This window comes from Podarcis bocagei (genome assembly GCF_964188305.1).
Source record: "Podarcis bocagei genome assembly, chromosome: 5".
Classification (NCBI taxonomy): domain Eukaryota; kingdom Metazoa; phylum Chordata; class Lepidosauria; order Squamata; family Lacertidae; genus Podarcis; species Podarcis bocagei.
Window position 1 is genome coordinate 23,307,923 of NC_138129.1, and position 21,827 is coordinate 23,329,749.

Genomic DNA, 21,827 nt, shown 5'->3' on the forward strand with positions numbered 1-21,827 from the left:
GAACTGTGATACGTAGGTTAAAACGTCTTTGTCCCTTGTTTTTGATTGCCATCCAGCAACGTTCCAGGATAGTAGTAGAGGTGAGAGTCATTTTGTCTCCTCAATAGCATCTAGGGCTTTCCCGGGGTCGTGGAAGATGCAGCTGGTAGCTTCGAGAACACTGTCCAACCATCTCGTCCTCTGTCGTCCCCTTCTCCTTGTACCCTCCATCTTTCCCAACATCAGGGTCTTTTCCAGGGAGTCTTCTCTTCTCATGAGGTGGCCAAAGTATTGGAGCCTCAGCTTCATGATCTGTCCTTCCAGTGAGCACTCAGGGCTGATTTCCTTCAGAATGGATAGGGTTGATTTTCTTGCAGTCCATGGGACTCTCAAGAGTCTCCTCCAGCACCATAATTCAAAAGCATCAATTCTTCAGCGATCAGCCTTCTTTATGGTCCAGCTTTCATTTCCATACATCACTACTGGGAAAACCAAGGCTTTAACTATACAGACCTTTGTTGGCAAGGTGATGTCTCTGCTTTTTAAGATGCTGAAGATTTTACTAACAGTATATAAAGACCTTAACAGCTTGGGAGCAGTCTACTTGAAGGATCAGCTTGCCCCACAAGGACCTATTTGACCACTTTGATCTGCAGAAATGGCACTTGTACAAGAGCCACATAATATTTGTTCTGCATTTCCTAGGAATTGCTCTTTCAGTGTGGGGTCGCTTAAGCTTTGGAACTCCCTGCCTATTGACATTAGGCAGGATCCGTCACTGTACAGTTTTCAATTCCAAATGCACGATCTTGCCATTTATACCTGTCCCCTTTTCCCTGTCCTTCCACTGCCACCGTCCCTGTTTTAGATTGTGGGTTGTAAGCTCATTGGGGCAGGGCCCTGTGATCTTGGACATTGTTAACTGTGTCATTCACACAGGTGGAGCTTAATTTTTTAAAAAACAAACAATTACTGTACAGAAAAGGCCTTTCTGAGAGAACGCATACATACAGTCAGCCAATCTTCAAAATCTTTACAGAAAAATAAGTCCCAAGTATCTGTATGTGTAGAATTATAAGTACACAATAGCACAGTAACTCCTAAATTAGCAAGTCTTCTTCCCTTAACGTGTTTGTTGAACAATCTTGCAGCTAATAAGGTGCATGCTTCAAAACATTCCTAATCTATGGATGCATGTTGCATTTGAGTTGCTAGATAGCCTTTCCATTTAACGAAGCATTTTTTAAAATGTATGTTGAAATGTCTCCGTGAAACAAATCTGTTTTCCCCCTTTGCCCTTTTCACTCCCACTCAATGTTAGCAATTCACTGATAGCAATTCCTATTTGTAAACACATTTATGTGCCCAGGGAAATTGCTCTGCAAAATGAGAGAAAGCTTCTTTGAATGTGCCTGGCCTCTTTACTCCCAGGTACATAGAACCAGGACCAAGAGCCTGAACAGCAAGCAGTAAGATATGCCTTCGAATTATGATTGAACTAAATGGAAAAGTTGCATGCTGCTCCCGTACCAGGTACATCCACACTACGCATCTAACACATATTTAAAGCACATGGCTCCCCCCCCCCAGTCCTGGGAACTGTAGTTTACCCCTTGCAGAACTACAATTCCCAGCCCCCTTAACAAACTACAGATCCCAAAATTTTTTGTGGGGAGCTGTGGGTTTTGAATGTATGGTGTGGGTGTGACTTCAGCCAAAGCATGGCTCAAGTTTGGTCAGAGACACACAAATTTAGGGGAGAAGAAAGAATTGACTCTGGCTTTTCTGTTTACGGAGTGTTAAAAAGTTCCCAGTGTCAGTTTCCGGCTCTCCCTGTTTAATTATCTTATTTTTATATGTAATAATAATAATAATAATAATAATAATAATAATAATAATAATAATAATAATAATTTATTATTTATACCCCGCCCATCTGGCTGAGTCTCCCCAGCCACTCTGGGTGGCTCCCAATCAAGTGCTAAAACAATACGGCATTAAATGTTAAAAACTTCCCTAAACAGGGCTGCCTTCAGATGTCTTTTAAAGATAGGATAGCTGCTTATTTCCTTCACATCTAAAGGGAGGGTGTTCCACAGGGTGGGCGCCACTACCGAGAAGGCCCTCTGCCTGGTTCCCTGTAACCTCACTTCTCACAGTGAGGGAACCACCAGAAGGCCCTCGGAGCTGGACTTCAGTGTGTGGGCCGGATGACAGGGATAGAGACGCTCCTTCAGGTATACTGGGCCGAGGCCGTTTAAGGCTTTAAAGGTCAGCACCAACACTTTGAATTGTGCTCAGAAACGTACTGGGAGCCAATGCAGATCTCTCAGGACCAGTGTTATGTGGTCCCGGCGGCCACTCCGCTATCAAAATCCAGGACAGTTTACAAAACACATTCAAATTAAGGAATCAGTAAGCAGGGGTGCCATCTCCCCCTATGTCAGTAAGAGATATATACCGCTTAATCAAAGAATTCTAACTGGTTTACAGAAAGTGGTGCAAAATTAAAAATACAGTGGTACCTCGGGTTACATATGCTTCAGGTTACATACGCTTCAGGTTACAGACTCCACTAACCCAGAAATAGAGCTTCAGGTTAAGAACTTTGCTTCAGGATAAGAACAGAAATCGTGCTCCAGCAGCGCAGCAGCAGCAGGAGGCCCCATTAGCTATAGTGGTGCTTCAGGTTAAGAATAGTTTCAGGTTAAGAACAGACCTCCGGAACGAATTAAGTACTTAACCTGAGGTACCACTGTAGCAATAAAAGCTGATTTTTAAGCAGTGGACATAAAAAAATATAAAAAATCTAGATAATGGGGTGGATCCAATGTTGCATGAGTGGTTTTCTGCTTGCACAACAGGACTTCCTCTCCCTGTGCACTCCCAGATTCTCATCTCAATGCTCTGGAACAAATTTTGGTGGTGTGCGATGGGCGGCTGGGGAAAGCAGAGGAGGAGGAAGTTGTGTTGCAGAAATAGAAGTTTGTTGTGTAAGTACAAGCACAGTCCTGGATATGCAACCCAAAATCAATGGATTAAAAAACAAAACAAAACTCTGCAGATAATAAAAGTGCACATCTGGGTAAGTTTGACTAAATGAAATGGTTTTTCATCTGCATCAAAGCCAGTGCATTGAATTGGCCTGCCGATATACCAAAGGACAACTCAGAATTGTCAATACAACAAACCACAGTACATAATAATAGGACATACTCACAAGAGCCAGGTATTCAAATCAGCCTTGACCAAAGGAATAAGAAGGCAAAAGACATCATACAATGTCATTTGTCATACGTGCTGCTGTTCTAGTTCAGCTGGTAGAGCATGAGTCTCTTAATCTCAGGGTTGTGGGTTTGAGCCCCACAAAGGGTGAAAGATCCCTGCATTGCAGGGGGCTGGATTAGACAACCGTTGTGGAGCTGTCTAACTCTACAATTCAATGATTCTATGATATCTCTTTTGGGGGGGGGCAGGTAGGTGGGGTATTCTGTTAGAGCCACAACAGAAAAGGCTCTCTTCCTGGTTGCCAGGATATAGATATCATAGCATTCAACTTTTTCAGATCAAATACCAGGACGTCTTCCAGGACGTGCTCCCAGGCAAATCACGTGACCCATGTGCTTTTTTGGGGGTGAGGTTGCAGCACAAGAGTGCAGCACCCAAAATTGCTACAGCATTATCAGGCGAAAAAACAGGACGTTTCTTTTCCCTCTGGGACACATGGCAGGTATGAGATACGTGTTCATTTTTTGATGACTATTCCTTATTTTGCATCAGGTTCCCAGTCTCTGCACTATATGGTGCCCAGCCTTATTTCAAATATGTACCCATTTGCACAGCACCACATCTCCAATACTGATATTGACTTGGGTAAATGGATAGTATTGGAGGGTGTGCAACAACAGAAAACAGCAAGAGAAAATTGCCTTCCTTGCTTTGGGATCCTACTATTGTCTGAAAGGCAATAAACTTATTTGAGGGGAAGAATAATGGCATGTTTCCAGGACTGAAAGGTACTCAAAGTTACGGAAATGAAAGACCCATATGGAATGTGGCAGAGTCTTAAAGGCACATGTTTTAATCTATATTCAAATTATATTGACCTCCCCTCAAAACCAGTGTACTTACAATATTTTTGTGCCTGTTAGAATGAATACTTCATAATAAGTCTAGCAATTTTATCAACATGAGATAGGCAGGGGTATTTTTTTATCACAAAAGAGTTTTGTGACTTTGTTTACCACCTTTTAAGAAAGAATAAAATGATGGGAGATTACTTCATGGATCAGCGACATGCTTTCAGATTGCACCTTATTGAAATAGGTGGCATTTCATATACAGATGATGCCTGAGTTTTGTTTTTCCTTGTTCATTGTTTTGAACATGCCAGGATTATCATGATGATCTCCTCACCTACTAAGTACAGCAGATTTCTCTTTGGGCAGCAGGAATGAAAACCAAGAAGACTAGGAAGGAGGAACTCATCACAGATGTTATATACTGAAGTTCTCATCCTGGGCCAGCAGGGGGATACTGTAGATAGTTATGCAAATAAGGGATCGAAAGTGACGTTCAGTAATTGGATAGTTTTAGAAAATTGTTACAGTTACGTTGTACTGGAGCTCTATATAAGCAGGCTGACTGAACCCTTCAGTTCAGTTCTGTTCTGGCCTGTGAAGAAACAAGAGCTGTTTGAAGAATCGCTGTGTCTGATATGTTCACCCACAACTTAACAACAGATATAAAAAAAAGGGTTTCATCACCAGATTCTATGGGTACGAGTTACAGTTAAAAGAAGCAAACACTTCCAATTTCAGTAATGAAAACCAACCTAATTATATTTCATAAATTGTTTAAGTCAAAGAAAGGACAAGACTCTTCAAAGAGTGCTTCATGTTTTATACTTGAGAAAGTTGCCACAAAGACTGAGTCTGTGGCATTTGCAATTTCAATTACCTTTGATGATTTAGTAGGCGGTTCTTAATGCAACTGTGTAATTTTCTATGTGTGTGGTGGGAGGGAAACTACACTCCAAATTAAATTGTCATGTATACCTTTTGTTTAGACAAAAAACCAAAAACCTCACTTAAACTAATTTTAGACAAATCCTGTTTGTTATCGAAAGCTGTGCTTGGAGGGAAAGAGAAGCAAACATAGTTATTGTTTAATGAAAAATTGATTCCTTTCAGATAGGACCAAAACTGCTAGCTGACAGCTTCTTAAAGGATAAAGAATCACTATGCAGATTTATTTATTTATTACAAAAATGAGGTGCGCAGAATGGACAAAACTAAGCCTGGAGAACAGTTCTGCTTGAATCAACTCTTCCATTTCTATCTACCATTGGCATGTGGCCGCCCCCTTGATGTGGCCATCAAGGTAAGAAGGGCTCCACACTCCTGCTTTAGGTGATCAAAATCTCAGTTCTGCCATTTTTGCCAAATGTATAAATCTAAATCAAACAAGTGTTGGAAATGTGAAGAGAAAGAAGGTTCTTTTTATCATATGTGATGGTCTTGTAGTAAAGTTAAAGCTTACTGGGAAGTGATATATAATGAATTGAAAAGGATGTTCAAAATAACCTTTGTAAAAAACAAACAAACCCAGAAGCTTTTATTTTGGGAATTATAGGGACAGAACTACCTAAATTGTATAGAAATTTATTTATGTGTGCTACTACAGCAGCAAGAATGCTACTTGCCACAAAATGGAAAGAAGCAGAAGTCCCAGGAAAGGAAGAATGGGTACAAAAACTTATGGAACTTATGCAGAGATGGCGAAACTTACTGGGAGAATAAGAAATCAAAATAACAAACATTTCATTAAAAAATGGAAATGGTTTATTGAATATTTGTAACTAGCAGACAGATAAAAACCTTGGCAGGATTATTGTAATAATCTGCAGTTTTGTAAGAGTATATATTTAAAGTAGATAATTAAATGAGCAAATTAAATGAATTTGGATATGCAAAAGATATTAAAAAATAAATTTAAGGAATAATAATAATAATAATAATAATAATAATAATAATAATAATAATAAATTTCTACCCCGCCCATCTGGCTGGGTTTCCCCAGCCACTCTGGGCGGCTTCCAACAAAAGATTAAAAGTACATTAAAACATCAGTCATGAAAAACTTCCCTAAACAGGGCTGCCTTCAGATGTCTTCTAAAAGTCAGATAGTTCTTTATCTCCTTGACATCTGTTGGGCGGGTGCCACTACCAAGAAGGCCCTCTGCCTGGTCTGCCTCTGCAGAAAGGTGGGTGGTGGGGAGGAAGTCAAATTTGAAATATGAAAATGGTTGTAAAATTAATGAAATGTATAAACATGAAAAGTAGAAATAAAAACTTAAAAAACCAAACAAAACTCAAAAAACAAAATCTCAGTTCTGGACAATTCCCCCCCCCCCGCAACACCCACCTTCATTGCAGCGGCACAACCATTAGCACTGGTGCACCTACTGGGTCCACCCCAACCTCTGTGTGCTTAGTGCGAACATGAAACTATTCAACACAGGGAGGCTCCTTCATGCCACCAGGAGTCTCAGTTTTGCAGAGTTTCTGACAGCTTGGAGACCATGCATGCTTCTATGTGTCTAGCACCTTTACAGGGTTGTGAGGAAGGCAACCAGCAGGTCTGCTGATGCCAGCAAGATCAGCAGAAGTTCTCCCACTCCTTCCTTCCTGCATTCAATAAACATGTTGGGTTGAGGAGAAGGACAGCTGCTCATATGCTTTGTCAAACTTAGCTGTGCCCAGGATCTTGGATTTTGAGATGTCATCATAAAGCGAACCTTTCTGGAAAAGCCATTTCTCATGTTCACCTCAGACCCACGAGCCTAATAAATTCTGCACTCAGTCCTTTGATGAAAAACAGTACTGTATTGAAGCTTGACCTGCTAAGCATATAAGAAGAACAAGCTTTGCTGAGGAAGATTGAGCATGGCTTCTACAAAACAAGTTCTGCCTCGTCAATGTGCTGGAGTTCTCGCCAAATAACCAGGTCCCAGGCTGCGTGTAGCCTCAAGGGAACAGGTTGCCAACCCCTGTTAAAACCATAAGCGCCCATTGATAAAAACCACCCTGGATTGAACCATCAGTTCACCTTACAAAGGAAAAGGACTTCGGCTCAGTGGCAAAGTTTGCAGACTGGAGGTTTCAGGTTCAACTGCTTGGGGCCGGAAAAACTCCTGCTTGAAACCCACTGCCTGTTTCAGTAGACAGCCCTGAGGCTAGATGGATTAAGGGTCTATGATAAGGCAGCTAACTGCTGTTGGGAGATCCCCAGCTTTGTTATGTTTGGCTCCAACCTTTCTTCTGAGGAGCTCAAGGGAGTATGTCCATGTTTTCAAGGAGGAGGCAAGACAAGGGCTGGGGTACAGCGTATGCTTTTCATGCTGCAGTTCCTAGGTTCAATCCCTTACCTGGGCTGGGAATGTCCCCCCACCTGACGCCCTGAGCTAGATGGACGAATGGCCTGACTCGGTACAAGACAGTTTGGTTCCTATCTAGCAGGTGGTCGCCCATCAGGGCACCCGCAACATGTCCAGATCTACTTAAAAGGTAAAGGTAAAGGGACCCCTGACCATTAGGTCCAGTCGTGACCGACTCTGGGGTTGCGGCGCTCATCTCGCTTTATTGGCCGAGGGAGCCGGCGTACAGCTTGCGGGTCATGTGGCCAGCATGACTAAGCCGCTTCTGGCGAACCAGAGCAGCACACGGAAACGCCGTTTACCTTCCCGTTTACCTATTTATCTACTTGCACTTTGATGTGCTTTTGAACTGCTAGGTTGGCAGGAGCAGGGACCGAGCAATGGGCGCTCACCCCATCGCGGGGATTCGAACCACTGACCTAGGCTCTGTGATTTAACCCTAGGCTCTGTGATTTAACCCACAGCGCCATCCGCGTCCCCCAGACCTACTTAAGCCTAGCCAAAATGCCACATTGCCACAAGTGTGAGGTTACCTCTCTTCCCCCACCCACTTGTGCCTTTATCAGCTGAAAAATAGGCCGAAAATCAACAGGTGAAGTTTCTTCCTCGTTTGGAGGGCAGAGGGAAGCCTTCCCTGTTGCACACCTGCCTGCACAGCGGTTTTTAAAGGCGCACGACCCCCTGCCAGCTACAGTTGCGGTGGGGATGGGGCGGCATTGGATGGCCAAACGGGCTGGTCTTGCGCCCTGGGGTAGGAGGAGGCGGAGGCGCGGGTGGGTAGGGGGGTTCAGCCACGGAGGGAAGACCAACAAGATCTCCACTGGAGGATCTTCCCCTCGCCCCGGATCATCATCCTTCGCCGCCGCCCCGAAACACATCGAGGGGGCGCTAGGACCCCGCTGCTGGCAAAGGTGCCTGGGTGCCCACCCATGGCTGGCAGGCAGATGCTGAGCAGACTGCGGCAGCTCCGGGTCGCTGTAAATACCCGAAGCCAGGGAAAGGAGGGCGGACAGGCAGAAGGACGAGACTTGGAGAGGTAGGAAGTCGCTCCAAGACGCAGCCGCGCCCTCCGATGCCCGCACCGGGGCCGCTGCCTTCCAATGGTAAAGTTTCACTTTTCCTGGATTCCTTCTTCTGTCTGGTCCCTTTTCTTTCTCTCTATCCCCTCCCACATCTCATTCCGTTCTTTCTCTCTCTCCCCCATCCCCAATTCTCTCCCTCTCCTCGCTTGGATTTACTTGCTCGCATTCCTCTGCGCGCATCTGGGACTCTCAAGTTTGGTTCCGGGCTGCGGCGAGCGAGGCGCGTCGCGCGGCGACGTCTCTCCCAGGTACGCGCGTCCTCCCCTCCGTCGTGCGCCCATGTGCGCGCCAGTCCCAAAACCAGCTCGCGCTCCGCCAGACCCCCGACGCGACCTCCTGCAGCCCAAGAAGAGCTGCGTGGCACCCTCGAGGGTGACACAAGTCGAGTGACGTGAGAGCTATGGGGCATATCGTGAGCTTTTGCCTTCTGTTGATTTGAGCCATTGGTACGTTGTCTGTTCCAGCTGCCTCCAGCCTTTTCAGACCCAACCTGAACCTAGACATACCAAGTGGTTTTTTTCTGGGGGACGCAGTGGTACGCAGACCCCTAAACATTTTGCGAATCTAAGTTTGGCCTCACTGAGGGGCAGTATTTCGATATGAGTAGGAAAATGAGAGTACCCTTAAACGTTTTTTTAGGAAAAGGGGGGGCCGATTCCTTTCATTCTCTCTCCCAGCCTCTCTGTACATACACAGATATATACGCATAAACCATATATTTGCAAAGTGGGAGTAGTGCTGCTGTTATAAGGAGAAATTGTTCGTTGGTTGGTTTGTTGTTGTTGTTTAATTACATATTTTGTGTTTTTGTAATATTGTAATTTTATGATGTGAACTGCCCTGGGATCTATGGACAACAGGCGGTATATAAATTTAAGTATTTAATAATGACCCACCATAGATTAGACTATAGGTTTGTCAATGGGTCCCGGCTCATTCGTTGAAGATCACTGATCTGTTCTGACTAGCAAAGTCACTCTCCAAGGATCTCAGGGAGAGGATCTTTTCTGTCACTGACTTCCCTGACCATTGCAGAGGAGATGCTGAGGACTGAACTTCGGACCTCCTGTGCTCTGTCACTGCGCAATGGCTCTTTCCCATGCCCTTCAGGCAGGGAAGATCCTTGCCAACATGTGTCAGCCTCTGATGGATGCGGAGTCTTCCTTACAAAACGTAACATCACCAAAAATTTGCTGGTGCTACAGCACTCTGGACGCACTTTTTAAAGGGTCCGGGAGATTCTGTTGGCTACAGATAGAGCTAAAGAAATTCTTCAAGGGTGCAGGACAGGGAAGGATTCTTCAACTAGGATGGAGCAATTTTCACAGAGACAGCTGCTGTATAAAGCTGCAGCCCTAACCCTGTCTACTCAGAGTAAACCCTGTTCAGTACAATGGGGCTAAGAGGGGATTAGGATTCCCAAGTAAGTAGAGTTAGTAACTGCAGCAAAATCAACATTGTCTTGTGTCACCATAAAGACCAACAAATTTATTACAGCATAAGCTTTTGAGAACTCTAGTCCACTTCCATCAGATCAATTAAATGTTTCCCTGAATTTCAGGTGCATAAATACAAAGCTGGGTGGAGTGTTGTGAAAGTGAGATCAGAAGGCAAGGAAGTGCAGAAGGTACAGACAGTGACAATTACAGTTGTTAACAGAAATCATTCACAGAGAATGTGCAAGTGATAATAAACACACTTTCTAGCATTGATTTTAGAGCTGGACAGTGCTGCTGGTGGAGACAAGATCATTTCTTATTTTAGTTTACAATGGAGTAACGGACGTTTCGCTGTCTATCTTCAAGAGAAGCTGTGTTAGTCTGTGGCAGTAAGAAGATGCTGTCGCCACTGTCAAAAACTGTGTGTTTGTGTGTGTGTGAAATGTCCATGGGGATCACACATTCTGATATTGGAACCCTGTGCCCTTATTCCAGATGTGGGTGTGGTAAGCTGTAATTACTTTGTGCTGAGGTAAATGCAGTCTGTCCATGCTCAGAGGCACACTTCCCAGGGTCAGATTAATCCCTAGAGATCAGTGTTCTGTCTTCTTGCTGGGTTTTAGAACTTGCCAATATAAATTAATATTAATATTAATATTAATTATAATGGTTGTTGTATCTGACTAAATCACACCCAGAGTAGAACCATTTCAGAATGGAATCACTGAAATCGTGGCTGTTGATTATAATGTGATTTAGTCATATGCAGTGTATTACTATTGTCTGCCAGCTCAGCTGGTAGAGCAGGAGACTCTTAACCTGAGGGTTGTGGGTTTGAGCCCCACATTGGGCAAAAGATTCCCGCACTGCAGGGGGTTGAACTAGGTGATCCTCATGTTCCCTTCCGACTCTACAATTCTGTGATTCTAGATCCAATGAAATCAAGCTGGAAAGGATCTCTCATTATTCAGTTGAAGTCAGTGGGCCTAATCTGAGTATTTCTCTGCCACCTGTCCAAGTCTTAAGATGATTTGCAAGAAACTCTCGAGCCCATAATCTTTACAACAGTCCTGTACAGTAGGCCACTGTTGTTCTTTCCATATAAGAAGTGTGGGAGAGAGGCTGAGATGTAATAGCTTGCCTAAGACTGCCCAATGATCTCCAAGCTGAGCTGTAACCTGAACCCAAACTCCCAGTTAAATATCCCTCTTCTAACTATTAGACCCTGGTCTAACCAACTAACCTTCCTTTTTCTCCCACCCCCATTTCCGGCTCAGGGTACCTGCTGAAGTTCCTCTTGGCTTGGGAGCCCTAATCAGGCTCAGTCACCATCAGCATCAAGGAAAACAACCCAACCGGGACCCACCCATGGAGAACCAGTCTTGGGACTTCTTTGGGGCTCCGGTGGGCAATGCCAGCACCAACCAGACTCTTCTGGACAAGATGCCTCAGCTGCCCCTGGAAGTGCAAGTGGTGACCATCTTGCTGGTGCTGCTGATCTGCGGGGTGGGCATCGCCGGCAACGTCATGGTGGTGCTGGTGGTCCTTCGTACCAAGCACATGGTGACCCCCACCAACTGCTACCTGGTGAGCTTGGCCGTGGCCGACCTGATTGTGCTGCTGGCCGCGGGGCTGCCCAACATCTCGGAAGTGGTAGCCTCCTGGGTGTACGGCTACGCTGGCTGCCTGTGCATCACCTACCTGCAGTATCTTGGCATCAACATCTCAGCCTGCTCCATCACGGCCTTCACGGTGGAGCGCTACATCGCCATTTGCCACTCCATCAAGGCGCAGCTGCTCTGCACCGTGGCCCGGGCCAAGCGCATCATCGCCTGCGTGTGGCTGTTCACCTCTCTCTACTGCCTCATGTGGTTCTTCCTGGTGGACACGTCGCAAGTCCTGTTCGCCGACGGCACGCAAGTCAAGTGCGGCTACCGGGTCTCCAGGAACCTCTACATGCCCATCTACTTCTTGGACTTCACTGTCTTCTACATCATCCCCCTGGGCTTGGCCACTGTCCTCTACGGCCTCATTGCCCGCATCCTCTTCATGAACCCGCTGCCTGCCACCCCGCAGCACGCTGGCCGGCCGAGCAAACATGGCGGCTCTATCAGCACCTCCAGCTCCATGAAACTCTCCTGCCGGGGGAACAAGGGTGCTCTCAGCTCCAGGAAACAGGTCTTTCTTCTTAATGTTCTTCAGGGGTGGTTGCAAATGGAAGAGGTGTGTGGCAGGGATAGTGGGGTGGAGGCAGCTGTATCCCAGAATCATTGGTTGGTATCTGGTGCAGTGCTAGCATTCCAACACTTCTCCAATGGAAATAGGGACGTCCTAGTCAATAATAATAATAATAATAATAATAATAATAATAATAATAATAATAATAATAATAGTGCCCCAGCCACTCTGGACCCCTCCCAACATATATAAAAACATAATAAAATATTAAACATATAACTCCATGTGCTGCAACATTTCTCCAATGAAAATAGCAACATCCTAAGGAAAAGCCTAGGAGATAAACAAGGATGCCATGACTGATTCCCTGGGTTTATTTTTAAATATAAAAACGAGCAGTTCTCTAGATTTGATCAGTTCAGTCTTGCTTCTTTTAGACCATGGATGATTTTTCTTGGTTATAGCCTTCATTGACTCCAAAGCAGTGTCATTATCTCAGGATTATTTATATTGCCTGTCTTAGGGAAGCTGGATGAAAAGGCCATTGAAATGCCATTACTGTTCCAGTTAACCGCGGCCAACCAGGTCATTTTCTGGTTAAAAAACTGAACGAGGTTGCGGAAGCTGCTTATATTAGTCTACCTGGCAGTGGCTCTCAGGGTTTTAGGCAGGTGCCTCTTCCAGCGCTACCTGAAGATGCTGAGGATTACACCTGGCAGTTCTTGCACAGAAAGCCAATTCTCTACCACTGAACTACACCTCTTGCCCTTCACTAGGAAAAAAGCCCCATTGAGCACCATGGGATTTCCTTCTGAGTAAGCAACTATAGGAAGACCCTATGAAGATGCACTCCTCTGCTCACTTCCATTGTCAGTCATTTAAATATAATTAAGGACTTGATCCGAGCCCTGGACTCCATTGAAATGGCAGGGTTCAACTCTGAAAGTGCATTTAGAAAGCTAGAGTTTTAAAACTGTATTATTTCTTTGTTTGTTTATTGTGTTTATTAGTTCCCCTCCCCCCCCGAAAAGTTTTCCAAAACAACTCATAGAGGACAAAAACATAAATGACCTAGTATATAAAAATAGAACAGAATGAAAGCCTAAAAACACATCCATAATATATATAAAATGGCAGACCTGGCACTGCCCACCTGGCTAAAAGATAGCTTCTGAACATGTGCAAACCTTGTAGGGGTAAGGTTTTCTGATTGGTGGAGGTCTCCTTAATAGTAATAAAATAGCAAAAGATTGTATTTATATAGCACTTCCTGTTAAAATGACAGGATTCTTAAACAGATAGGAAGTAATAATAATAGGGATATAATTTATGTGAAATGCTGTTATCCTTGCGACAACTCTGTAAAGTTTTATCTTAGTCATCGTGGTTGCAATACCCTCTAAATAGGTTATTGCTATTATTATTATCAGGATGTGGGTGGTGCTGTGGGTAAAAACTCAGTGCCTAAGACTTGCCGATTGCATGGTCGGCGGTTCGAATCCCCACGGCGGGGTGAGCTCCCGTCGTTTGGTCCCAGCTCCTGCCCACCTAGCAGTTCGAAAGCACCCCCAAGTGCAAGTAGATAAATAGGTACCGCTTTATAGCGGGAAGGTAAACAGCGTTTCCGTGTGCTGCGCTGGTGCTGGCTCGCCAGAGCAGCTTCGTCATGCTGGCCACGTGACCCGGAAGTGTCTTTGGACAGCGCTGGCTCCTGGCCTCTTAAGCGAGATGAGCACGCAACCCCAGAGTCGGTCACGACTGGCCCGTACGGGCAGGGGTACCTTTACCTTTACCTATTATTATTATTATCATCATCCCATGTTGCAGATTGTGAAGTCTGAGGAAGTAACTGAGTCTTCTCTAGGCCTCCTAATGAGCAGAAGTGGGTTTTTAAACTCTGGAATTCCTAGTTCGCAGCTGCTATTACCTGCTCTTCTAAACTAGTAAGCCTCTGCTGGGTTAAAATTACTCGCTCGGTGGCCTTGGGCTAGTCATTTTTGGTTAACCTACCCTACCTTACAGGATTATTGTGATGAGGGGTGCGGGAGAGAGATTACGTACACCATTCTGAGCTGCATGGATAAAACGTGTTGCCCTGCAACAAAATGTTGCAGTCTGCGCAAGATTGCAGTCACTATACCCGCCCCAGTCAGAATCCTGCTAAGGCTGAATGCGTCGCAGGCACTTCAGTCAAAAGGGACATGGATTTTCTGCAGCTCATGATCAAAGAGGAGAAGTGGTGCTTTCCTTAAAAGAAAAAGAAGAAGAAAGAAAAGGGGGGAAAGTGTGTGTGAGCAGCGGCAATTATTGTTGCCGTGTAATTGTTAATTATGCGCCTGATTAGGAGAGTGTTAGATTACACATTGCTTACCAGAGTGGCTCTCTCCGAGCTGAGATCATGTTTAATTAACTCCTCTAATTTGGGATCATTGCTGAGGCAGGAAAAAATAAATAAATAACCCAGAGGAACAGCAGAAGAGCTTGATTTTCAGAGGGCCTTTCCAGACGGTTATCTGCTGATTAAGTCTCTTTCTCAAGAATATACTGCTGTTATCACATTGTCTGTTTTCAGGGGGGGGGGGGGCAGGGGCAAGGCTATTTTCTTCACTGCCTCTACAGCACACCCATACTATACATTTAAAGCACATTTATAGTGCTTCAACAGTCATGGCTTCCCCAAAAGAAACCTGGCAGATGTTTGTTTACCCCTCACAAAACTGCAAATTCCAGAATCCTTAACAAACAAACTTCAGGGGCAGTCATGTATTTTATATGTATGATGTGGACATGGCACTAACATTTTATTCGTCCGTGATTCTGGAAATGGTTTTCGAAGGCAGCCTGATCTGTGAGGCTTATTATTGTGGGTTTCTAATCAGGTTGCAGATTCTTAGTGATTTTAAAAGATGGAAAGCTGGGGTGGAGCAGGTGGTTTTGCTGGGAATGGCCAGTTCAGGCCTACTACCTAAACAGTGTTTTAGCATTGTTCCCATATCAAAGAAGCTTGCAGGAGAGTCTTGCAAAGGCTGAAATATAGTTGGGATACATTTGTGCAGAAAGCCCCTAAAAGCGAAAGTGGCATACAAGTACCGGTAATAGTAGTCTATACTTTTCACTTGCAGGTGCCCAAGTGAATCTCTGAATGGTAATAATGGCAGTTTTTAGCCAGTAGGGGGAAGTCTTCCACTTTCTCTTAGCATCTTTGTCCTGGTTCTGTATTCCTCGTTATCTCCCACCCCAAATTACCAGTTGTAAAGGGCAGCTTGGCAAAACAAAAATGTGTTTTGTATGGCAAAAAGTATTTTTTTTTTATGCCATAAACTCAAGCTACATCTGAGTTTTCTGTCCTTGGGGCTACAGTCCGTAAGACCCACAATTAAGGCAATGTTCATTTTACTACAGTTGAGTTGGAAACACCATACCTGATGGATTTAAATTGCCTCACGCAGGGTTCTTCTTTAAGGGGTCTGTAAATTACCTTTTTTTGAATGGAAGCTGCAAATAGAACATTTGTTGCAGATTTAAAATGATGGGATTTTATATTTGCTTTAACTGCAGCTGCGCTGCATGAAATGGCACTGTTGGCGATAGTATTACAATACATTAGGGCCGGGGAGAGCATTCTGCTCGCTGCTGACAGCGGCAACACATGCAAAATGCACAAAGGCATGAAGACAGCCTTTGGACCAGCATTCAGGAAAACTGCACCCCTGAAAACCTTGCTGGAGAGATCATCACAGACCGCAGCAAGCAGATGAAGCGATGGGCAGAACACTATCAAGAACTGTAATTGTGGGAAAACGTGGTCCCTGTGCTCAGTGTTCAGACTCTGCCTGTCTTAGAAGAGCTGGATGTCCCTGCCTCCCTTGATGAGCAGAAGAATGCCATCAAATCCCAGGCATGTGTTGAAGCCCCAGGACAGGACAGGACCCCAACAGAAGTGCTGAAAGCCGGCCTGAACTCCTCCCTCATGATGCACATCCATGGCCTTCTCTTGCAGTGTTGAGAAACACTCTTGTGACCCTCTACAAGAAAAAACGCGGGTGGCGCTGTGGGTTAAACCACAGAGCCTAGGACTTGCTGATCAGAAGGTCGGCGGTTTGAATCCCCGCGACGGGGTGAGCTCCCGTTGCTCGGTCCCTACTCCTGCCAACCTAGCAGTATGAAAGGACGTCAAAGTACAAGTAGATAAATAGGTACTACTCCGGCAGGAAGGTAAACGGCGTTTCTGTGCGCTGCTCTGGTTTGCCAGAAGCGGCTTAGTCATGCTGGCCACATGACCCGGAAGCTATACGCCGGCTCCCTCGGCCAATAAAGCGAGATGAGCGCCGCAACCCCAGAGTCAGTCATGACTGGACCTAATTGTCAGGGGTCCCTTTACCTTTACCTTTTACAAGAAAAATGGTGACAGTCCTAACTGGAATTCCCCTGCTGAGTACTGTGGGGAAGGCCTTTGTTCATGTAGTTCTCAACAGATTACAGTCACTCACCAGCAGGGTATATTCTGAGTTATGTACAATGCAGCATTAGAGATTAGAGGTCAACAGTCAACATGGTTTTCTCACTACATCAGTTGTAGGAGAGATGCTGAGAACAGAGATGCCCCTTGTTCATCACCTTCATAGACCTGTTGAAGGCCTTGGACCTTGCCAGCTGAAAATGACTATTCACACTGCCCAACATGATAGGATGTGCAGAAGATGGCCATGTCCTTCCATGAGAACATGCATGACACAGTCCAGTATGACCAGAGGAGAAATGACTGCTGGGAGGAGCGTAGAATGAAGAAATGCTATGGTACACATGCACCAGCCCTAGCAGATGTCTTCACCTGTTTCAACATGTCTCTCCCATATCGGTCTCTACAGCCACGGCAGGCGCTGTAACTCTAAAATGGTTTGACTTCCCCTCCTGAAGGCATACTCTTGCATTGTCTCCCGAGACAGACAGATGCCAACCAAACAGGGCTGGGGAGAGCTGTGGCTCTCCAGATGTTGTTGGACTACAATTCCCATCATCCCAGACCACTGGCCATGCTGGCTGTGGCTGATGGCCATTGCAGTCCAGCAACGTCTGGTGCACACAAGTTCCCTCTTCCTTGTTATAAATCTTTGGTGTACTCACTTGATGGATGAAATGTGCTTGATTCCCCAAACTGGTGGTCTGCAGATGATTTGGGCTACACCTCCTCAAACAGCATAGCTGTTGGAGTCCAAAATATCTGGAGGGCTCCATGTCAGAGAGAGCTATCCTAGATCTTCTCAAATGGCTGGTATGCAGTCTGAATAAGGCCTCTTGCTTTGGAATCTGAGATGGCTGCTTGGGGGCTGTTGAATTTGATGTCAGACAGCTTGCCTCCTGGGGTTCATATTCTGTGAGCTTTTTGTTTTTTCTTGGAGCCAACAAGATAGAAGGCAAGAAGCAGAAGTGAGCTGTACTCTTGGCAGTCAGTGGAGCCTAGCCAGTTGCCGTTATAAAATCCTTCGCTGCGCTGCCCTTGTGGGATTGGCAAACTTATCACTAGTAGTCATTGTTTTGAGTTTTCTGCCTCACAGACGAAATCAACAGCCTGTCAAGTGGATTGCTGCTTAATACCACAGAGCTTGGACGTCTCTCTCAACATGTCAATTTGGGGAATTTCCTCGTTGACATGTGGTTTGATTGCCATGATGCGTGAGGCGTTTGTTACGAAGCACTCCAGTGGCACATTTTGCTTGAGCCGAATTTAATGACAAGAAAAAGTCCCCAGCTAGACTTTGTGCAGTTGGCTAGCTAGCAAAATAAAAGATGTTAGACGTCGTTTGTGCCTCGGGTCCAACCCTGATGGTTGGCTTGCGGTAAGCGAGATGCAAGCGAATGTCTTAGATTGCTAGTACCAAGGGAATCCAGTTCATAAGGAAAACACAAACTCAAGGGCAAAATCAATCTCTCCTTATTGAAAAAGTGAAATGAGAACTTTCAACCTGGAAGCAATGAGCAGGAAAACACCTTTCAATTCAGGTTAAGCTTCAGTGCCCTGGTCTAGACAGGCAGAACCATCTGTTCAAGTAGGCTGCACTGAACAAAGACCACTTGAAGGAAACCTTCCATCATTGCTACTTCCCCAGAGAGGCAAACCTGTCGAAGGCTGAAGAATGAGGTTCAGCAGCCCAGATATTAAGGTAAATGGTATTGTTCCATAAAGTACATTTTTCAAGGAGTTACATCACAGAGACACCCGAACATATTTCAGTTTCTTTAGTTTAGAGCCTAAAAACAATATATTTGGATAACTGAAAGTCCACTGAGAGCAGAGTAAGGTCCCCCACATGATATAATATAGTCTAGCTGTTGTTAGACTCCAACTCCCAACAGCCTTTACCTTCATAGCCAGGGGCCAGGGATGATGGGATTTGTAGTCCACGAGTGTTGGCTACATTGGCTACACCTCATATACCGGTAGTTAATCTAATTCAAGGAGACAGAAGGGTTCTGTTTCTTAGAATTGCACAATACAACCCAATGCATATCCAGTCTGCGTTTCCAATACTTTGTTCATTAGGCAATTCCCTGGATACTTGTGGGTGGTTGTTGTTGTTGATGTTTTACCTAAATCAGACGGTGTTTGGCTCTGAAGACAAATTGGTTAGATCACATTACATTTATTGGAAAGTAGCTCATGCAGGAAAACAGAGATGGATGCATTGATCACATTCAGAATTAGGGAACTTAATATTGCTTTATGCCTTTATTTCCATTAAAAAAAAACCAAGACTTTTGATCAAACCACTCAGGGGTGCATGAGTAACCTGAATTGCCACACATACAGCCTTAGGTATTACTCTTTTATTAACCGTGTCTGATTTACTTGTTTTCCTCTAGCTTAATTTTGAAAATCATAGACAGCACGTACAAAGTTTTAGATAACTGTTAAAACTTGAGAGTAGTAATATTATTTGCCATTTGAAAATCATGTTACTATTTTCAGGTCAAATTAAATTGCAAGAGGAAACATTGTGGGGGGGGGTGGAAACAACAGCACAAACTATAAGACTGAAATAACAAGGTGCAAAACATTGCTGAATAAATAAAGCATGTTTCAATAAGCCTTTCTTTACTGATGAACTCAAAAAGGAGAGATGCAAATGTAAGCTCTCCTCAATTTTGTTTGTGTTTATGATAAGACTGTCTTTTTCCTTTATGTTACTTTTGAGTCCAAGGCAATGAAAATGGAAATTCTCAGTATTATTAGTAGTAGTAGTAGTAGTAGTAGTAGTTATCTGCCCTTCAACCTAAGGTCCCAGTGGGAGTTGCAGCAATTAAAACACACTGTTAAAAACACTGTAAAGCAAATTGCAATTATTATTATTATTAAGAAAAGAGAACAGATCACCATTATGTGTGCCTGTGAAACACTCATTCTGCTAGATCAGCCACTTATGCACAGATTTACATGGCATTATTAATCTGTTAATTTATGTCATTGCAAATCAAGAAATAATTATTGTAATTAAGATAGAAATACAGCACATTTTGCCATATTATTTACTTATTTATTATTTATTGATTACATTTATGTCCTGACTTTCCTCCAAGGAGCTCAATGTGATGTACGTAACTTCTCCCCATGCTATTCCCACAACAACCGTGTGAGGTAGGTTGAGAGGCAGTGACCGGCCAATGGGTGCCCAGCGAGCTTCATGGCTGAATGGGGATTTGAACCCTGGTCCAGCACTCTAATCACTACAGCACACTGGGAACTGGTAGCCCCTGTGCCTGATCTGTCTCTTGTCTGTGTACTAACTGCTGGTAGCAACTTCAAGGCCCTCTGCTCTCTCCCTTCTTAGGATCCTTGATCCTTGAATCAGACTTGGACTAGACACCCCTTTAAATAAAGGATTGTCTTCTACAGCCCTTGAAATATTGTTGCATGTAAAGTAGGAGACCTGGAAACCCTCGTGCCTATTTTAATGACTGACATTCTTGCATAAAGAAGAGTTGTCATGAGATTTGAGGACATACTCATTTTCTAGAGGAAACTGCCATTAAAACACTCTCGTTCAGACCTTTCCTGAGCTGTAGGAATCCCCAGAGCTTTCGTATTATTCTTCCCCGACAAAACTGTAATGGTCAAATTTGCATTTGGTTCTTGTGAAAATGAGAACAACTTGTACGAAGAACAGAAGTGGGATCAATAACCCTTCCAAAAATTCTGAAATTAAGCACTGCAGTTTTAAGAGCTTCTCAAGTATCCAGGACTGAGGAAAAGGGAAATTTGTGTCCATTTGAATTGACAGCCACAGCGCTAGTAACCACATCAGATTACATTAGAAGAAGAAGATACTGCCCTGAAGGAACAGTTAACTATGCTAACAAAATACTATCTTCAAGAAACACAGTGATCAGAGAATTCTAGGTACATATCACTTAACATATAGAAAAAAGGGGTGTTATTTATTATGTTGGTGATATTATGTTATGTATTTCATCTTTTTACACTGTGATCTTAAGATACGGCATGATATTAAGATAATAACAATGATAATTGTGTGATCATTAGCTATAATGAAGAACTCTGATGCAAAGGTTTTTAAGAGTGGTTGAGCTGTAAAAGCCGATGATATAATTATGACTCATCTTTTCTTATTAACCGTGTACTTTTGATAGTCCCTGTTCTATCAGCAATCATCAAGATGCTTTTAGAAAAAATCAAAATCAAAACTTTGGCAATCCCACCTGCCATTGCACACAGTGTGTCTTGACTATACAGTGTACGCTCGGGTTGCGAACTTGATCCGTGCGGGAAGCACATTCACAACCTGCAGCACCGCGTCTGCGCATGCGCTGGTTGTGATTCAGTGCTTCTGTGCTTGTGCAAAGTGCGATTTAGCACTTCTGTGCATGCGCAAGCACTGAAACCCGGAAGTAACCTGTTCCGGTACTTCCGGGTTCAGCACAGTGCGCAACCCGAAATCACACAACCCGAAGCGTATGTGTCAGGGAACTGACATTGGAGGGAGAGGCGAAGGGGAGGCTCCCAGATGTTGCTGGCGAAGGACCCAGCAGCAGGGGGAGAAACAGCTCAGTAGAGGGGGAAGCCAATCAGCGCAACACCAGGGATAAAGGGGGGCAGACGGGGGAATTGGAGAGAGGGCTCCAGGACTCTTCACTGGACATCACTGAGGAGAGCCCAGGTCCTCCTCTACCCACGCCTTCCCTGCGCAGAAGACTCCCGCGCAGTGAGAGGAGGAGGAGACTGGGTGTCAAACAACTTTTATGTTGGAAGAGGTTCAAGAAACGCCCACTGACGGATTCTGCCAGTGACTGAGGCAGCCACGATGAGAAGGGGCTGTGCAGTCAGAAAGGTTTAACAAGGCAAATTAACCGAGAAAGGCACCAGCTTACGCATGAGTAACTCATACCTATTTCAGTATGTAACCCAAGGTATGACTGTATGCAATTTTGGCTTTGTGTGCTGTGCCTGGAACGTAACCCCCTTGTAAGTTGGGGGTCGCCTATATTGAATGGAATGTCACCTTTCCAAGCTGGACAGGTATTGGGAAATAACTCGTGAGGAGCAGAACATTCCTTTCTCCTCCATTCTGTGGCTCAAGAAAAGGTTTAATGCGTTTATTGACTTCCTTTGAGGCTGATAACTCCTCCCTCCTCCAGTGCAATTAAATATTTAAGATGTGCACCCTGTCTGCCCTTCTCCAGTAGAGGATTTCGCGG

The 21,827-nt window shown here is 44.5% G+C and overlaps 1 protein-coding gene and 1 long non-coding RNA gene across 2 annotated transcripts in view; both read left to right on the forward strand.

The window, feature by feature from the left end:
• LOC308588438 overlaps positions 1–21,827 on the forward strand; it is a 243,543-nt gene that overhangs the window by 192,455 nt on the left and 29,261 nt on the right. The gene's annotated exons all lie outside the window — the stretch shown is intronic.
• The window catches only part of LOC308588172 (thyrotropin-releasing hormone receptor-like), a 28,458-nt gene continuing 14,932 nt past the window's right edge, over positions 8,302–21,827 (forward strand). Inside the window, exons 1-2 of the mRNA XM_081196538.1 lie at positions 8,302–8,520; positions 11,216–12,116. Coding sequence (XP_081052664.1) covers positions 11,307–12,116 — 810 coding nt within the window. The 5' untranslated portion in view covers positions 8,302–8,520; positions 11,216–11,306. The remainder of the gene's footprint in view (positions 8,521–11,215; positions 12,117–21,827) is intronic.